At 38.7% G+C, this 15,369-nt stretch overlaps 1 protein-coding gene across 1 annotated transcript in view; it reads left to right on the forward strand.

Moving 5' to 3' along the window:
* Window positions 1–7,498: 7,498 nt before the first annotated feature.
* The window catches only part of MAN2A1 (mannosidase, alpha, class 2A, member 1), a gene marked incomplete at its 3' end in the record, with an annotated part of 46,711 nt that continues 38,840 nt past the window's right edge, over window positions 7,499–15,369 (forward strand). Inside the window, 2 exon segments of the mRNA XM_010139221.1 lie at window positions 7,499–7,780; window positions 13,789–13,933. Coding sequence (XP_010137523.1) covers window positions 7,499–7,780; window positions 13,789–13,933 — 427 coding nt within the window.

Genomic DNA, 15,369 nt, shown 5'->3' on the forward strand with positions numbered 1-15,369 from the left:
TTAGTAGTGGACTTGGCTGTGCTGGGTTAGTGATTGGACTTGATGAGCTTATGGGTCTTTTCCAACCTGAACGATTCTGTCATTCTATGAAATAGTCGTGCACAAACGGCACAAGAAGTGAGTGATTGTTGCAGGATGGAGTGTTAGTTCATCTGAGCTTGCCAATAATTTGGTACTACCTGGCCAAAATGTGAATCATGGTAGGGTGAAGCAGTAACAGTAGGAAATTAGGACCAAATCCAGGCAGAACTACAGCAGTTCTCTGAACCTGTGTGTTGAACAAAGGTGCCTTGTGACCTTTGCTCTGGAGTACTGCTGAGGTAGTAATTCCCCTGCTGTGAGAAACACTATCTTCAGTCAGCCTTTAGTCTCCATTAGGTGGCTGTAACTGCACTGTATCTGCTCATGCTTGGCAGTTACCATGCCCCAATTCTGTACAATACAAACCTTTGCTCCTTCCAGCATTGGTGAGTCTGTATGCTTCCTGTTCTGAAATAGCTCCTGATAAACTATAAACAGCTAGAGTTTTGCTCGTTCCATGTTGTAGTGAAGAAGCTGAAACCAATGGCTTGAACTATAAATATACGCATTTCGTTGCTGCATGTTCTTCGTTGTTGGTGTATTTTTATGAGCTTGTTTGGGAGCATTCAGTCCTCTCTTGTGTAACAAGGAACAGGACTTCTGTATGCAGAAGTATTGGAAGCAGCATGATCAGGTATTTAGGAAATGTTTCTTTTGCTCTTAAAATATGAATCATGGCAATTAGAGCTGTACATAATTTTGAAGTTCTAATTTTCTGACTTCTGAGAACCGAAAAATTGTGGGGACGGTCACTTTTAGTAGCATTCTTGTGAGTTTCTTATTAGGTAAGATAGGAACCAGCATTTTCCTGAATTTGAAACACGTTGAGCTATCTAAAAAACAAATGAAGAAAGCTTTTTTAGCCACTCTCAATAAGTTCAGAATCTAAAAGCCTTTGAGTGTCGTGGGAGTAATCTTGAGCATAAAATAATACACATGTAAGAGAAGGCTTCTTAGTTTGCTCTTACTTGACCTTTTCTTTGTCTGACACATGGTTTTGTTACCTGAAGTTTTGGCTTGTTCAAATAAAAATAAACATTATTAAAATACTCATACTTTTAATGCCATGTAAGCTGTTCTTCAATTTTGTACTGCTAGCTCTTGATAAAGATGTGGTATAGTACAAGGAGGGGAATCCAAAAGGAAATGAACTTGAAACATGTCAGCCAGAGTAGTAGAGAACATTTTTTGAATTAATTGACTTTATACATGAAATGTTTTGAAATTTGTCTCATCTCACTTTCTTTTCTCCTTCTTGCCAGATCACTGATGATGGGCTCAACTTAGTCCCTTACAGCATGCCTTATTTTTATCCCCATAAATTATATGAAACCGAAGTCTAAGACAATAGTACATTAAACACTTCTGTTATTGCTGCCTCTGGTAAAACAGAATGTGCAAGTCCATCAGCTTCTTAGAATCTGTTTGTAAGGCTGCTGCATCTTTGGAATAGAACTTTGTCATCTTTTAAGAGAACAGAGTGTTGTTTTGTAGTTCACTTAAATCAGAAAGAATTCCAGTATCTTTGTAAAGATTGTTTTGAATGATGCTTTAAAGATAAATTATTAACAAGGTTACTTATGTAATTTTCATAATCACAAATGCACATAAGCCTTCTGCCCACATTAATAAAGACTTTAAATCTTCGCTTGTTCTTTTGACTGCATTGTGTGCTTAGTTTTTGTTCTATGTCATGCCTTGCAATGTGAATACATGCTGAAACAGTGTGTTCAAGTATTAAGCTTTGATGCTACATCAGGCTCCATTTTTAACTTTTACCTGCTTGTTATTTCTGTACAGGGGGTGAAACCACTTAATTCTACGTTTAGTATTATGTTCTGTTCACAGTACAGTGTTCCAACAGTGAACGGGGAATGCTTTCTGGTCTTACCATCTTGGTATGCTGGCATCTGGTCAGAGGTTTTTATCAAGATTTTAGCAAAGTTAGTACCTGGAAATAGTTATTGACAAGACTGGTGCAGAAAATTATTCAGATGACTGCCATTCAGCGCAGCCAGAAAATGAGACTTTTGGAGTCCAGTTTCCTGTCTGCTTACTGCAGTAAATCCTCATAGGCAGTGGTCTTGACTTGAATTCCACAACCCCTGGAGAACCCTGTCATTGTGGTACTCTTTCTTCACCACAGCTCATTAGTGCACCAGAGCCTCTTATGTAGGACACTGCCAGCTTCTTTGTGGTCTCTTCCTTGTTAACGTGGGTGAGAAGGAGAATGGGCTCTGGCTGGTTTTGAACCAAGTGTTTGGTGGTTGCTGGCTGGGTCTGGGTACAAATAATCACATTCCGGCTGTCCTAACCTCAGAAGTATCCATTGTGGATTTCTCTTCTGCCTGCTTGATTCCATGTGGTTTCCTCATCTGTGGGCCTGTCATACTCCCATTTTTATGATTTGAGCTAACTGGCTTTTTCCCAGTGAAATGATCATTAGTGGCCTGTTGAAAGCCCCTGCAGTTAGAAGAAGTGAATGTTCACTGAGGAAATTAAAGTTGCAACTAGTATCCTTTGTGCAACTGTCCATTTCTCACCTCTCCAGAATAAAGCAGCTTGGTATTTCATTATGATACTGGACTTCTCTCCTTGTGCTGGGTGGCAGTCTGCTCTTTTCTGGAGAAGTCCTTGCTGCAGGTGTCAGAAGCAAAGAACAGCAAGCAGAAGACAGTGGGAAAGCAGACTGCTTTGGAGTATTTGGGACATGAAAACTATTGAACTACTGAGACCGACTGAAGCATAAGGCACTAGTTATGTAGCTGTTTCAATTGGTTGTAGCAGCAGGTTGCTCAGTGCAGGTAGCAGGTATGGACAGTTTTTGTTGCAGACTGGGGGAGAGTGTGCTGTGCTGTTCTCAGATGGAAAGATTTTGTTGGTTAAGTCCAGCCCTGTGTAACCATGGGGATGGTGAACAGATGTACTGTTCACATGATGCCATTCTTCTACTAATGCAGCTGCACTTTTGATACTGTTGGGTTTGTTGGGACTTTGCACTTCTTGTAGAAATGGTTGCTTTGCTGTGGAGTGACAGTAGGCTTGCCTTTTTTGCTTTTTGAGAAAATCTTTGAATTTTTGAGAAAATCTGCACAGTCTTATCAATGTGTAAAGGCAGAGAGAAATGAAGGAAAGAAGTTTACATCAAAGTTTTTGTAAACTTGTTAAGAGGTTCTGTAGGCCAGGTGGTTCATAGAATTTTACATTTCCTTACATTAAAACAAGTATGTAGATTAACAGACCATCCTTTAATGATGTTCACTTGGACTAAGATATACTTAACCAGACAGTGTACCTCCAGTTTTCTGGGCAGTTAGGCAGGCCTTCCAAGTCTCGGATCAGGATTGCTTCTTTTCTGAGAAGACTTGATGCTGTAAAGTTAAGAAGTCTGCTGACATTTAGGAATTGTGCAACTAGCCAAATTTTTCTGTCTGGTATCTACAAAGCCATGTAGATTACAAAATCTCAGGCAGAATTGTTTGAAGTAAAATTGGTGCATCTCTGCTCAGATTAAAAAATAATAAAAATTCCCCATAACTCATCCCAAACGTGCAAAATTTTCAAACTTGTTTTAAACCAAAGTATTCTTAGGTCTTCTCTATTACTAAAACGTACTCTATGTGGTTTATTTTTTAATGAGTCCTGTTTAACACTCCCTGAAACATGCTTCTAATCTGTTTTCCTGGTAAATAAACATCTGTTACTGGCAATCAATAATATGAAACAGTTTTAGAATAACTTCACTGTTTCGTACTGTTTGGTCTTGACAGTTGAAGTTGGGCAGTGTAAGTTGGTTACCTTCCTCTAAAAATGCTGAAACTGAATTTCATCTTTTTTCATGTGGTAATTTTATTGTCTTCAAAAGTTGCGACATTTTCTCGCATTTTCTGTGTTTGGCTCACATTTTAAAATGAATTTACTATTGAGCACTGTGTTCTAGGATTGTCTGGTCCTATCTATTTAAAATAAGTAAGGAGAAAAGGTAAATATACAATGAAAATAGACTTAGCATTTGTATAATTTAAATCCATGTGAAATTTTCAACTGGAGAATGGATTCCTGATATCAATTATTTTCATACTGAATGAGAACCGGGATGTGTTTCTAGTTTGTGACACTGTTCGTTCTTAAACTTAACTCTCATGGCTGATGGATTTTGCAGCAAATATTGAAAATATATTTAAAATCTCAAAAGATTTGGTTGCCTGTCAGTTTTAACTTGGCTGCTGCATGAAGTCATGATTACGTGTTCTTAACCATAGCCTTTTATATCATGTTTTGTATTCAAATTGTTAGTACATGGCATATTCAAATGCTTTAGAAGAGAGATATGATGCCTATCATAGTCTTCAGGGAAGAAAGCGGGATTGTCTTTATTGATGTCCTCTGTTAAGTTCCACAATGTGAGGTCTTTCTCCAAATAACAGAGTATCTACTTCCAGCATACTTCAGCAGACTGCTAAAACTCACTGCTCTTCAAAGTCCTAGGTAGGCTTAAATATTCCAGCTTACAAATAAATTATTTCTGGAAGTTTACAGCAACATACAAAATTGTTGTTTGAGGATGATGAGGAAACAAATTTCTATTACTTATGACATGGGAAGCAGGGAACTTAGTTTCTGAAGATAAGCATTTTGTCACATAGTAAACATTAAAATGATAGAATTTGTTATTGTAGGTACACGAAGGTTTAAAGTACAGTAAGTTAAATGAAAGGTCTGTCTTAGAGATAAGAAACCCGACATGACCTCCAAACTTGAAGTTTATGTCTGCCTAACGTATTTTGGCAGAATATGCCAACAAAAGGATCACTATACATAGGTATTTGGTGGCTTTTTTTAGTGTTGGGGTTTTTTTGTTTTTATTTTGTTGTATTTTCTTTTTTTGTCCCTGTGTCTTTTATTGGCTAGTACTGGAGAGGCTATAATTGTTTAGAGTGCCTAAGGTAAATCGGTGGTGTAATCTATGACCAGATAGTTGAGATGCTATTGCTAAGCAGTATAAAACTCTTTTCCTGTAGGAAGAGGTGAAATATTTCCAGAACATACCTGGATGAGAGTATAAATTTTAAGCAGTTGTCTGATTTTACAGTTGTAGGAGCAGAGTATGTAGTGGTGGGATAAGTGTGAACAGTGTTTTAGCTGCTTACGCACTTAGTAGCTTTGAACTATTGTCATGTGCAGTGAAGCAGGTAACAGTTTGTGTAAAGGGGAGCTATACTTCAGCTTCTTAGGAATCTAAAGATTAGAGCCTGTGTTGGGCAGCCTGTAAAGCCCCAATCATGATTATTTTATATATGTAATTTTTAGACTGAGTGGTGTAATAGGCTAATAGTTTTCTGAGTAGAGGAACCTTTCTTTCTTTTAAAATGTCAAAGACATTGAAAAGGAAAACACTAATTTTATACAGCAATTGTACACACTATCTTTAATGTGACCTGTGAAAGATTTCAGTCTCCTTTTTTTGTGCCACCAGGGGGCACAGGACTACATTTTTTTTTCTTTCCCATCACCTGCAGATTGATTTTCCCATTGTTTTCAGTTCATCTGGTTTTTTTTTTTTGTTTCTAGTATTTGTATTTAAACCATTGAGATTCTAGGATGTTGGCCCCACACTTCAATTAGCTTAGTCTGGATCTGTTGTCAAACTGTATTTTTGTCTTTTGCGAAGCAATAACTGTTTGCCTATGTTGCATATTGAAACCTGTTATTTTTTTCAGGATGTCAGTCTAAGAAAAAAAAACAAACCACAAAGCGGTGGGTCAGCACTTTAAGCAGCCCAGAAAATAAGGGGGAAAACATAGCAACAAATTCAAAAATACTGAAACTTATGTTCTGCAGATTTACAAAGAACTTCCATAAAGACAGAATTATAGGAATGTCAGTTTAGTAGAACTCAAAAGGCTGACAAGTATCTCTTGGTAAGGTGTGGGGTTTTTATTCCTGCAGACTTCTTAAAGTGAACAGAATTTAGAAAGAAGTGCACATCACGGTTTAGGAAGGAGGCTTTGTCCTTCGCAGACTACAGCCTAACTACAGAGGTTGGGATTAACTTGGCATTTGAGTTTGTCCCTCAAAAGGAAAATGCAAAGACCTCAAGTGAATTATTGTCAAAAGGGAAAAAAATGTCATGTACAGATGTTGTTCCTAATATTACTTATAAAATAGGGCATTGGTGCTGGGAAAAAGTTTCGTTTGTCATTAAAATCATAGATCACAGAGTAGCTGTCTACTGAGTCAATGTTATTTGTGTTGAGTGTAGTGGGTAAAATGCAAATGTCTGAAACAGCACTGGGCTTTGTTGTAATGTCAGCTTCTTGAAAAAACTCTTAATCATGCATTGTATATTTTGGGGTCTGACTACAAGTTTAATAATACGAAGTGAGTCTAACTTCTCTTGTTATTGTTAGGTTGGATTCAGTCTGAGGAAAGACAGACATTACTGTTAAATATTCTGGCCTTTTTTGATTTTGTAAAAGCTAACACATTCATGCCTGAAAAAACCCATACCTCAGATCATTTGGAAGGAGTGGCTAGTGTGTGAGAGGGCAGTAGTATTTCCAGGTATCTTGTTATGCTGTGCCCTCCTGTGTATATCAGCAATACAGAGATTAGGTGCTATTAAATTGTTTTGTATTATCTGTCTCTTCTTCCAAGTTGCTTTAGGAGATAATATTGAATTCTTTTATTTCACACGTATGCTATTCTATATTCTTCATTTTGTCGTGCACACTGGAGTGTGCATGTCTACAAAATCCTGTTGTTTGGCAACTGAATATGACTTTCAGATTGAAAGTGCTGTCAATTTGAGCTGTCTTTTAAAGGATTATTCTGATGTTTGTAATAGTCCAATTATATAGATTATTACTATGATCAGGCTGTTAGGGGATCTTTTACCCGCACTGAATGCTTGTGTTCATTTCCCTCTAAATCTGACTGAAAATAAGAACTCGGTATTTATTAAAATACTATTTTACATGTAAAGGAAAAACCTAAAATGTATACATCCTGGTGATCCCGTCATGATGTGACTGCCTTCTAAAAAACAGCTTTCTCCTTGATATTCGGTTGTATTGATAAATGAAAAGATAAGATTTTTGCAAATTTGTGGAAGTCATGAAAAAAGTTGAAGTTGGCGTAATTGGTACTTAAAACAGTGTGATCTTTTAGGAATATCTTTGTATCACTGATTAAATCCTGTGCTGAGAATTCAAGTTCGTAGTGGAAAATGTAACTTTTGCTCTTTTGCTTTATCTGAAAGGAGGTTTCATGTGATGGTTCAATTTCTTATTAGTTTGTCTTTACATGAAATATAGAATAAAGATGTATTTGATTTTTTTTTTGGTGACCATATACTATTGTGAAAATGATACTTAGTTATTTTTTTAAGTTCTATCCGTAATTGGTCTGAGAAATAATGAAACTTTTTTTTTTACAGGGACAGCTTTCAATATTACAAGAAAAAATAGATCATTTAGAACGCCTGTTGGCAGAAAATAATGAGATTATTTCAAACATACGAGATTCTGTGATCAATCTGAGTGAATCAGTAAAGGATGGTCAAAAAAATCCAGAAGCTGTAAACTTCAGTCAAGGATCTGTCTCTGAGCTCTTTCCTTCTGCTTCAGTTTTGCTTTCAGTTGATTCTGAGGATTGTTTGTTTGCTTCAAAAAGTGGAAGCCGTGGTTCAGGTGTACAGGTAAGCAATATGTCTTACTCTCTTTAGTCTGCTGAAGTCCTAGCTTTCATTATGTTTTAATTCTGAAGACATCTAATTACTGGTAAAAGCTTGGTACTAAGCTCCTAATCCAAGACATAACAGAATTGTTCAAGTGACTGTTACGTTTAACAGATGTTATGAAACTGTTCCTGTTTACCTTTTTTAAACTGTCTAGAAATTGAACAATGATTATTAAGAGCCAACATTTCAGAAAGCTTTAAAGTTCTTAAAAAACCCAAACCAAAAAACAGTGATTAAACTCAGGTTATTGTTCAGTACTACCAGAAGTTCTCTGGAAAGAATTTACAGTCTCTTGGTTTCCCCAAATTCTTCTAAAATTGATGACAAATATACTGGAAATAGTGGACAGTCTTGATTTAAATAAGCTTTATATTTTAGAGATCTGTTTGTAGATGGGTCTTGATGGGGAGGTACAGAATGTTCAAGAACTAATAATTTAAAATCTCAGGTACTGTGTTCCCTTTTGAATGTCATTTCTGTATTTCAAGTTTCTTGTGTGTCTTCAGTTTGTATAGTACTTTGACCAGACAGGAGGAACATATTTCATGATGACTGGTTCACGTGAGCTGGGGAGGTTGAAATCAGACACTTTGAGCTGTATTTATTTTGCTTTCTGGTGACTTCATGGATTCTCATATATTCAGTTTTAATAGAGTGTTTCAGCAGCACTGAGAATACTGTGTGAAGTTTGTAATCTGTACTGGTTTTGGGAGTCTTGTGGGAGTACTATAAATATTCATAGTACTCCAAAGCAAAGATTAAATTTCAAAGTCTAGCTTTCTCATTCTAGAATTGAAAGCATTTCTGTTGCAGGAGAAAGACAGTGGACTTAAGATGAATCAGTACACATATTAGAACAACTGACTGCTGATGTTTCATTCATAATTCCTTTAAGCTCTTCAGATATAGGCACCACCTTGATATGTCTTTTACAGAGAAAGTGTTTTGGTTTTTTTTTTTTAAAGGCAATATGTGACTGTTTATGTTTCTAATATAAAGACTTCTTTGCAGGAAAGTAAAGCACGTGGACCTGTGATAACATATTTTCAAGTTACTGCATTGTTAACAGGTTACTTCTCCTACAGTACGTTACCATAATAAGTCATGTGTATTTTTAGGTGCGTTAGAAATAGGTTATAATAAATCTGAATTGTGAATTTTGGTGTAAAATATGTTGGCCTAAATTCTTGGACATTGTTATGAATGAAAACTAAAATGTGTTTTCTTAAACTGTTCTCATTTTGCTTCACATTTGCAGAATGTCATAATGTGCATCTACTTTGGTTAATGTACCTATCTACCCAACAGTGGGCTGTTCTAGCTAAGTGGCTTTTTGATAATCTTCTGTACTTTTAAGGTTATATGCATGTGCTTAAGTAACAACTAAGAGGAGAATATTCTTAATACTGTTCCTCTACTCACACTTTCTTTCCTTTCCTTGCACAGGAAGGGAGGGCTCTAATGTTCTTTGTGTCGTAGCATTTGTACTTTGTACTCTGCAGATTATCCACCATCATCATTAAGTCCTAATTTGTGCCCATTGCCTCTTGTCTTATCACTGGATACTACTGAAAAGAACCTGACTCCCCCTTTTCGGTACTCTTCAGATATTTGTACACATTGATAAGATGCCCTCAAGCCTTCTCTGGTCTAAACAGTTCCAGCTTTCTCAGCTTTTCTTCATAGGATAGCTGCTCCAGTCCCTTCAGCATCTTAGTGGCCTTTTGCTGGACTCTTTTGAGTGTGTCCGTGTCTCTCTTGGACTGGTGAGCTTGGAACTGGACACAGTACTCTGGGTGTGGCCTCACACACTTCTGTGCTGAACAGAGGGGACAGATCACCTCCCTTGACCTACTGGCAGCACTCCTTAACACATCCCAGGGTGCCACTAGCCTTTTTTGCTGCAAGAGCATGTTGTTGGCTCATGATCAACTTGCTGTCCACTGGAATGCCCAAGCCTTTTATGCAAAGCTGCTTTCCAGTTGGGCAGCCCACAGCATTTTTGCCTGACTTTGTACTTGTTGGCATGGACTATTCTTGAACTTGGACGAGGTGATCCCTGAGTATTAGCCAGCTTTCTTGGGCCACTTTTCTCTCCAGGGTCTTATTGTCTGAGACTCTGACAGACAAAGAAGCTAAAGTCTGCTCCCCTGAAGTCCAGTGGTGCGATCTTGCTTTTTTGCCCTCCGTCTTCCTCTCAGGCTCCTGAATTCCACCATCTAAGGTCACTGCAGTCTCAAACAGACTCAAAAAGCCCTCTCTCACAGACTCAAACTCCCCTCATTTGCAAGTAAGAAGTCCAGCAAAGCACCTTTCCTCACTGACTTCTCTGTTTTGTGTTACAAATTTGTCATTGATGCCCTCCAGGAACTTCCTGGATTGCTTATGCCCTGCTGTGCTGTCCCTTCAGCACGTAACAAGGTGGTTGAAGTTCCTCATAAGGATCAGGTTCTGCAAATGTGAGGCTACTTCTGTGTGTCTGTGGAGGGCCTCAAACATTTGTTTTTCCTGGTCAGGGACCTACAGCAAATATCCACTACAATGGCACCCATACTGTCTGCTTTTTAGTCCTTGCCCATAAGCTCTTGGTTGGTTTTTCATCCATCTGCAGGCAGAGCTCCGCACACACCAGCTGCTCTCTCACAGGCAGCTGTGAGAGTGCCCCCTCCTTGTCTTCCTGGCCTATTGTTCCTGAAGATCATGTATACCTCCATTGCACCTTTACAATTGTTAGTGTCATCCCACCATGTCTATGTGATCCCAGCAAGATCATAGTGTTGCTCACAGATCTCTAACTCAACGTGTTTATTCCTTATGGTGAGTGCATTAGCGTACTTCAGAGAGGTATCCTGGCCTGCTGATTTCCCTGGAAGTGTTTTGGGGATTTCTCTGTAATGCTGTGCCTTGTAGGCACTTCTTTGCTTACATGCTTATGCTGAAGGTGACCCTGCTTAAGCCCTGTTTTGTTGATTTTTTTTTTTTTTTGGTCTTTTTGATGTCACATCACTCCCTCACAGGGCTGCTCATGACTTTCTCCTGCCTGCTTTGTTGCTAGCTAAAAGCTCTCCCTAAGAGGTCAGGCAGCCTTCTGGCAAAAAGGATGCCCCTCTTAGTGAGTTCTCATCTCTCCTAAGCAGACACTGATCTGCTAAACAGGGTTCCATGGTCACAGAACGCCCAAATCTGTCATCAGCATCAGAAGCCAGTCATTGACCTGTACTATGGATGTCCTCCTCTTACACCCCTAACCCTCACTGCTGGGATTGAAGAGGGCACCTGGTCCTCCATGGACTTCATTACTACCCCAGAGCTCTGTAGTCACTTTTGACCCAATTTGACTTGCCCCTGGCAGAATCATTGGTACGCACATGGGAGAAATACAAGAGGTAGTACTTACTGAGTTTGACAAGCTTCAGCAGTTCCTCTACAACATCCTGGATGTGGGCCCCTGGCAGGCAGCAAACCTGAGGCTCTGCTGGTTCTAGGATTTCAGTGGCTTGTATTCCTACCTAATGTTACTTACTTCTCTTTGTATTTTAAGCTAAAGGCCTGTAGTGGCTTGACCTTGGCTGGCTGCCAGACTCCAACCCAGCCAGGGTCAACTTACTGCAGTTCTTTTTGGCAGACGGCCTGGGGCCTGAGGAATGAGTGATTGGGAGTGGTAATGGTCAAAACTCGGGTTGGATATTGCTAGAGTGAAATAACTGTGGGGATTCTTCTGTTGTTGTTATGAGGTGAAGGGAGAGAGGTGGAGGTTTTTTAAGGAGAGTGATTGGGAGTGGTAATGGTCAAAACTCGGGTTGGATATTGCTAGAGTGAAATAACTGTGGGGATTCTTCTGTTGTTGTTATGAGGTGAAGGGAGAGAGGTGGAGGTTTTTTGTGTGTGTAAAATTTCCATTTTCCAGTGTTATGTCATTTTGATTGGGAATTTTTTTCATAGGCGTAAGTGAAGTTTGTGAAGAATGTGTGATGAATGTATATTTTATTGACTGTACTTAAATATGTATTTCAGAGAGGTGAGTGTGGAATGTACTGGGTGCAGGTGCTGAGATGTTGGCAGGAGGGAGCTCTGAGGATGGTGTCTGTGAAGACAAGCCAGCACTGCCCCATGCCAGACACAGCTGTTTCCAGCCAGCTCCAAAACAGAGGCACCACAGGATACAGCCGAGCCTTCTGTCAGCAAGGGTGATGGCACCTCTGCCAGAATGTGTTTTAAAAAGGGGGAAAATGCTGCATGTAGTAGTAGTATGGAGGTATAAGGAGAAAAAAACTGGGAGAAACAACATTGTTGAACACCAAGGTCATTGAAGAAGGAAGGGAAGAAGGTGCTCCAGCCACTGGGGCAGATGGGGGAGACTTCTGTCAAGCAAGTATTACCCTGCAGCCTGTGGGGAACCTCATGCTGCAGCATGTAGTTGCTTCCAGAAGGAACTGTGGCCCATGGGGGATCCACACTGAAGAAATTCTGAAGGACTGTAGGGGAAGGACCCCTTGCTGAGGCAGGCAAAAAGTGCGAGGACGAGGGAATGAGAGGAAGCATAACGGACTGACCCCAGCCCCTATAACCCTGCACTGCTTGGGGCAGAGGGACATAGAGGAGTTGGGAATGAAGGCGTGAAGTTAGAATAGAATAGAAGAGGGGTGGGGGAAAGGTGTGTTAATTTTGTCTTTGATTCTCACTATCCAACTCTATTTTAATTGGCAATAAATTAATTTCGTATTCATCAAGTTGGGTCTCTTGTCTGTGATGGTAGTTGGTAAGTGATCTCCCTGTTTCATCTTTTAATCTTTTGTCTTTGTCTTTTAATCTTATTTTCTCCCACTGCCCTATTGAGGAGGGAGTGTGAGAGAGCAGCTGGGTTGGGGTTTGGCAGCCAGCCAACATCCACAAGGCCTTAACTTCTGTAGTCAGAAGCCTGTATTTTTCTGAAGTTTCCTAGCAGGACAGAAAACAGCTTACCAATGAAAAGTTTTAACTCCTGTGGCGATCATGTAGTAAATGACTCCTGTAGGGTATTTTTGTGGAGGTGAAATGTTCATTGAACAAAGTTTGCAAGTGTACAATTATATTCTAATATTGGTTAGAAGGAAACTAGAGGTCTGCTTAAGCTTTTTAAAACTATAGTGCCATTAAAAGGCTTGTCCAGATGATAGTTCGCATTCATAAAGTTTGCATTCTTTCCTGAAAGCACACCAGAACATTACAAAAAACCCGAAAAGACAACAACAAAAAAGTTGGATATGGTAACTTTGGTCTAGACTGACATTAGAAGATTCTCTTTGAAGCTGTCTGGTAGTATCTAAATTTCATAGGAACGTGTTAGTAACTCTACAGTTGCTTTATTTACCTGTAACCTTCTTAATTTGCATTGACAAGTGAAATAAGTGTAATTATAATACAGTTATACAAGCATTCCTTGTATAAGTAGTGTACTGGACAAAAGTAAATATATAAGGAGTTTTGTTATAGCGATTTGCTATAGTACTGAACATTTTTCCTTGACAGTTTCTTTCAGTTCCCTTTTGTGAGTTTGACTTTTGCCTCAATCTCCTGTTGTCATCCCTTCTTACTGCTTGCATAGTTTGTCCTCTTCATCTTCTACATTCCCCTATATAGTGTATTGTGCTATTCTGTACAATCCTCTCCCTACCCTCCTGCCCCAATGCCATTATGAGCTGTCATAATTTTTCTGACTTGAGGTTCTTATTCCTACTGTTTATCTAATTCAATTTCTTCAGAACAGGGCCTGCCAAATGCTCCTGCTTGTGCCAGCTGTGTCTTGGATGTCCTAGCGTGACTTGAAACTTACTGTCATTTGTCAGTTTTTTTATTCTTTTGACGCTTCATCTCTCCCTGTGTAATGAACAAGCTGATACATTTTTTTGATGAAAACAGCTTTAGTTTTTAGTAGCAGAACTGTTTTTGTGAATTCATGTTCCATATTCCTTTTACTCTTTTTTTAGATGTTGGATGTTTATGACATTCTTCCTTTCGATAATCCAGATGGTGGCGTGTGGAAACAAGGATTCGATATCACATACAATGAAAATGAATGGGACAGTGAACCTCTTCAAGTTTTTGTTGTGCCTCACTCACATAATGACCCAGGTAGTATTTTAACTGTATCTGTTTAGGTATCTGGAGGCTTTTGAATTAAGAATTAAATTGCCATTTCTGTTAAGATTTGGGTCTTTTTGAAACATACTACTTAATACATTAGATTTAAGTCTAGTAAGACAGTTAAGCAGATGTATAATTCAAGTGCCATTGACCTCAGGTGACAGGTGTTATAAAAAAAGGTTGTACATGTACACTGGACTTGAACATCAGTGTTGATACTGGAAGGATTTTGTGTGTTCATCATGCTGGTAACCCAGTCAATTTATTCATTGCTGCATTAAATACGACCTGTTCTTATTATGGCTTGTTGGACTAGATATCTATGACAGCTATCTGTGTTGTCATAGATAATTAACAACCTTCAGCCTGTGCTAAAGAGATGTGCTTGTTGGTAGATGTAACAATGGAAAAACCGAGATTTTTGACTGTAACACTTTCTTTAGGGTCTTGTGCACAGCTCTGTGCCCAACCTATAGTGGGATAATATAGTCTGGATTGAAACTGAAACCTAGTTATGCTTGTATAATTTCACTTATTCCCTCCAAATGGATGTTTACTGTGTGATAAATAAAATGGAGAGATGTCACTTTATTTTGAAATAACTGTAAAATACAGCAAAAAGCAGTGAATTATGCTGCTGTAGTATAGCAGTATACTCCTGGTACATATACACTGACCATGAGAAGCTGATGAAACTGCTTGTTATTGTGGAAAGCCACAATTTCAGTGATGTGTATCTCCGTTACAATCTAATTTGTTATTTGAAGTACTGTGGATCTTAGAGAAGTAAGATATGGTAGTTTGAACATAAGTGACTTTTATTTGCACGTATCTAGCATTCTCAAATAAAAACATCAGTAGAATTTGGAGAGACTGCATTGTCCAAGAAATAACATTGTCCAGCTAAAATAACAAAGTATAGATATAGTAAAAATATTCAGAGAAAATAATCACAATATAAACTTTAATCTGCCCTTTTGTAGAACTGTCTTTACACCTTTGTCTGTTTATTTCCTCTCTAGTGGTTGTTCTCCTGAAAACTTTCCTAGAAAGAAGCCATACTGTACAGTCATTTAATGAATCTGAAACCATCTTAAAAGCAGAAACAGATATTCTAATTCTCTTGGTTCTTATTAGAAAGGGGTACGGAGTTTACTTCTCTCCTTTTTTTCTGCTGAAGCTAGTAGGATCATATTGTATTTAGGAGAGTATGGTTGGTGTCCCACTAGAGGCCAGTCGCCTAGTGCCATGTCTATCATTTTGAGATTAATTTAGCTGCATTGAACAGAATCCTCTCACAGTGTAGGCTGAGGTACCTCTATAGGAGCACAGGGTTTGAGAGCTACAGGGGAATGTCCTGAGGGAAGCTAAGAAGAGCTTTGCAGAAAACTTCACTGGTGTCCGTTTAATTCATGAGGTTCAGC

Source organism: Buceros rhinoceros, unplaced genomic scaffold, assembly GCF_000710305.1.
Source record: "Buceros rhinoceros silvestris isolate BGI_N320 unplaced genomic scaffold, ASM71030v1 scaffold767, whole genome shotgun sequence".
In the NCBI taxonomy this organism is placed as follows: Eukaryota; Metazoa; Chordata; class Aves; order Bucerotiformes; family Bucerotidae; genus Buceros; species Buceros rhinoceros.